Here is a 2,629-nt window from a genome sequence, read left to right as displayed (position 1 = left end):
TTTCCCTAACCACACTACGTATAGTAACAGCAAACGGGTGGGTTTTTTAAAAAGAAAACTACATTATTTCATTGTTTGAGACAAAATAAATTTTAGTAATACTGGAAAATAGTCATGTGTCAATGTATATCTTTGACTATAAAGTAAAATCAAGCTTTCTTCTGTGTTGCAGGTATGTTAGTGATAGTTAAGGATATATGCAGAATGTCAGCATAAGCCTTACTTTGTTGCAGATATTAAAGATGGCATGAGTTAGGTTGAACTGAGAAAAAGAGTGTATTTACTATTCGTGTTTCATTACAAGTTAGCACTTGATACTATATTGCTTATTAAAAAAAAGATGAAATTTTGTTATTTTTATGTTAGGTATTAGCGCCTCTAGAGTCTTACTAAATTCATGTTTACAGATTCTTGGCACTAAAAAGTCCTTTTTGATTTGTGGAGTGGCCGTCTGACTTGCAGTTATGAAAGCTATTATGCATAAATAATACAAGTCTGGCATGTAATATAATGGAGATACTCATCCAGCTAATGAGCAAGAGAGTAGGTATCCTGAATGAGTGCAAGGAATGAACGGAGGAAATGGCAGGCTAAGCAAAGACAGTGAAAACTGTAGAATTTCTTTAAATGTTACCCAAAAAAAAGGACCCGGAGTCCTTAATACAGTACAAAAAAAACACCTGTGTGTACACTCATCTTGCCTTTTGCCATTCAGATCTTAGATCAGAAACTTCATCTGCAAATTTACAGGTCTACAGACCTCGTTCTTCCCATTATAGTGGAAGTGGACAGCTTTTCCTTTTGTTGGTACATAGGATACTAGTGGTGAATATGATTTAGTCATTCTGAGGTCAACTGGCAGTGGATAGACATTTAGTTTCACCAACGGAAGGTACAGAGGAAAAGGAGATTGGAGGAGAGAGAATAGTGTTCTTCAGTACCTCCTGATATGCTTTGTTTGTCTTGAGGTAGGTTTCTTTGCTAATGTTAAACTGGTTTCAATTGTTGAACTTAAATCTGTCACAGGAATTATGCCTCCCAAACCACTGATGAGAAGAGACCAGATAGAGGGATCAGCAACTAGTTCAGATTCATTTGAACATATAGCTCGCTCAGCAAGAGAGCACACTGTTCCTTTGTCAGAGCCCCGCATGATGTGGGGGTCAGACCCGTACCCCCATGCAGAACCTCAGCAATCTAGTTCTCCTCCCAAAGTGTTAGAAGAGCCTGATGATTTGAGGTAAGCCTGAGTTATGTACTCCTGTGTGTCACTTCTCTGAGCCATACATACTTGCACGCTTGGCTGTGGAACTTACATTGCAAAACACAGTTTAAACTGATTGAGTTATAGCTGCTCTTCACACAAAAACTTTAAAAGGAGTTGTGGCTGCGGGATGCATTGTACTTGGTGCTGTTGTATAAAACAAAAGACATGCCTGCTCTGTAGTATGGTGTGGAAAGACAATTTACCCCTTGTTTAGGATCTTTAACCTAATTTGATGAATGATGATTGCCATAATATTTTGAACTTTCAGTTTTGTAGAACACTCCTGTAGTGTTGTCCTGTTCTCCATCTGCTCTCCCCTATCAGAGAACTTTTGTTTGATGTATATTAGTTTCAAAAGTGGTGTGTTAAGTACAGGTGGTATAAAGAAGACAGTCGCTTTTGACCTTTGCTGAGTGATGAATAGTCAGGAGGGCTTCCTCTACATCTTAAAAGTACCCAAAAATTCTTTTTGCTGTACTGCTGTCTTCTGGGTAATACTTGTGATATTAGCCTGCTAACTTGGAGGCTGCAATTAAAATTGCATGTATAGCCATTAGCAATAATAGATTCCTAAAGCTAATTGTACATTTGACACCAAACTATTAATCAGGATAGAATAAAATTGACCTCTACAACTACCAGCCACTATGAAAATTAAAACTTGTTATTTCCTTGAGCTGACATTAATCCTTCATAGAAATAGAAAATTATTTGATTTAAGTAAATATTTATGAGTAAAATTTTTTCCCCCATCCTAACATTCTTAATTGCTTGCTGCTTAGGTCTGAGGCACACTTGGAGCAAGAACGAGTTGCTGTCCCTGCCACTGCTTATCCTGTAGAACACAACCAGTTGGACTCTCATCCAAAGACAGACTTTTTCAGAGAATCAGGAGAGGTGGAGGTACAAAAGTTCCCAAGCAGGCCTTTGGAAGATGTACAACCTCTTCAAACTGACACACCTAACACAGCAGTTAATTTTGAAGGAGTGAATGAGAAAGTTACACATAGCTCTCCAGAAGAATTGGTGCCTGTGGGCGAAAGTCACGTTTCGCTAAAGAGAAGCATTTCCCATGGTTCAAGTCACTCTCTAAAGTCAGAAGACCAGAGGAATGAGACGGCAACAAATATCCCTAAATTAAGTAACAGGCCTGTTGAGACAAAGGAGACAATTGAGAGACTTGAGATTAAGCCAAAAAAAGAAATTTTGATCAATAATAGAACATCAGAAGGACCAAAACCTGAGAAAACTTTCAAACCCAAGTCTGAAACAAGATGGGGTCCTAGGCCAGGTTATGGCCGCAGAGACGAAGGTGGTGATAGACCAGTAAGAAGATCGGGTCCTATTAAAAAACCTGTGATG

General features: G+C 38.5%; 1 protein-coding gene across 1 annotated transcript in view; it reads left to right on the top strand.

Moving 5' to 3' along the window:
• The window catches only part of PRRC2C (proline-rich coiled-coil 2C), a 63,479-nt gene that overhangs the window by 23,920 nt on the left and 36,930 nt on the right, over window positions 1–2,629 (top strand). Inside the window, 2 exon segments of the mRNA XM_009320620.1 lie at window positions 1,027–1,240; window positions 2,050–2,623. Of these exon segments, the coding sequence (XP_009318895.1) occupies window positions 1,027–1,240; window positions 2,050–2,623 (788 nt within the window).

This window comes from Pygoscelis adeliae, unplaced genomic scaffold, assembly GCF_000699105.1.
Source record: "Pygoscelis adeliae isolate BGI_AS28 unplaced genomic scaffold, ASM69910v1 Scaffold402, whole genome shotgun sequence".
NCBI classification, from domain to species: Eukaryota; Metazoa; Chordata; class Aves; order Sphenisciformes; family Spheniscidae; genus Pygoscelis; species Pygoscelis adeliae.
This window is presented reverse-complemented; position numbering and strand designations above follow the sequence as displayed.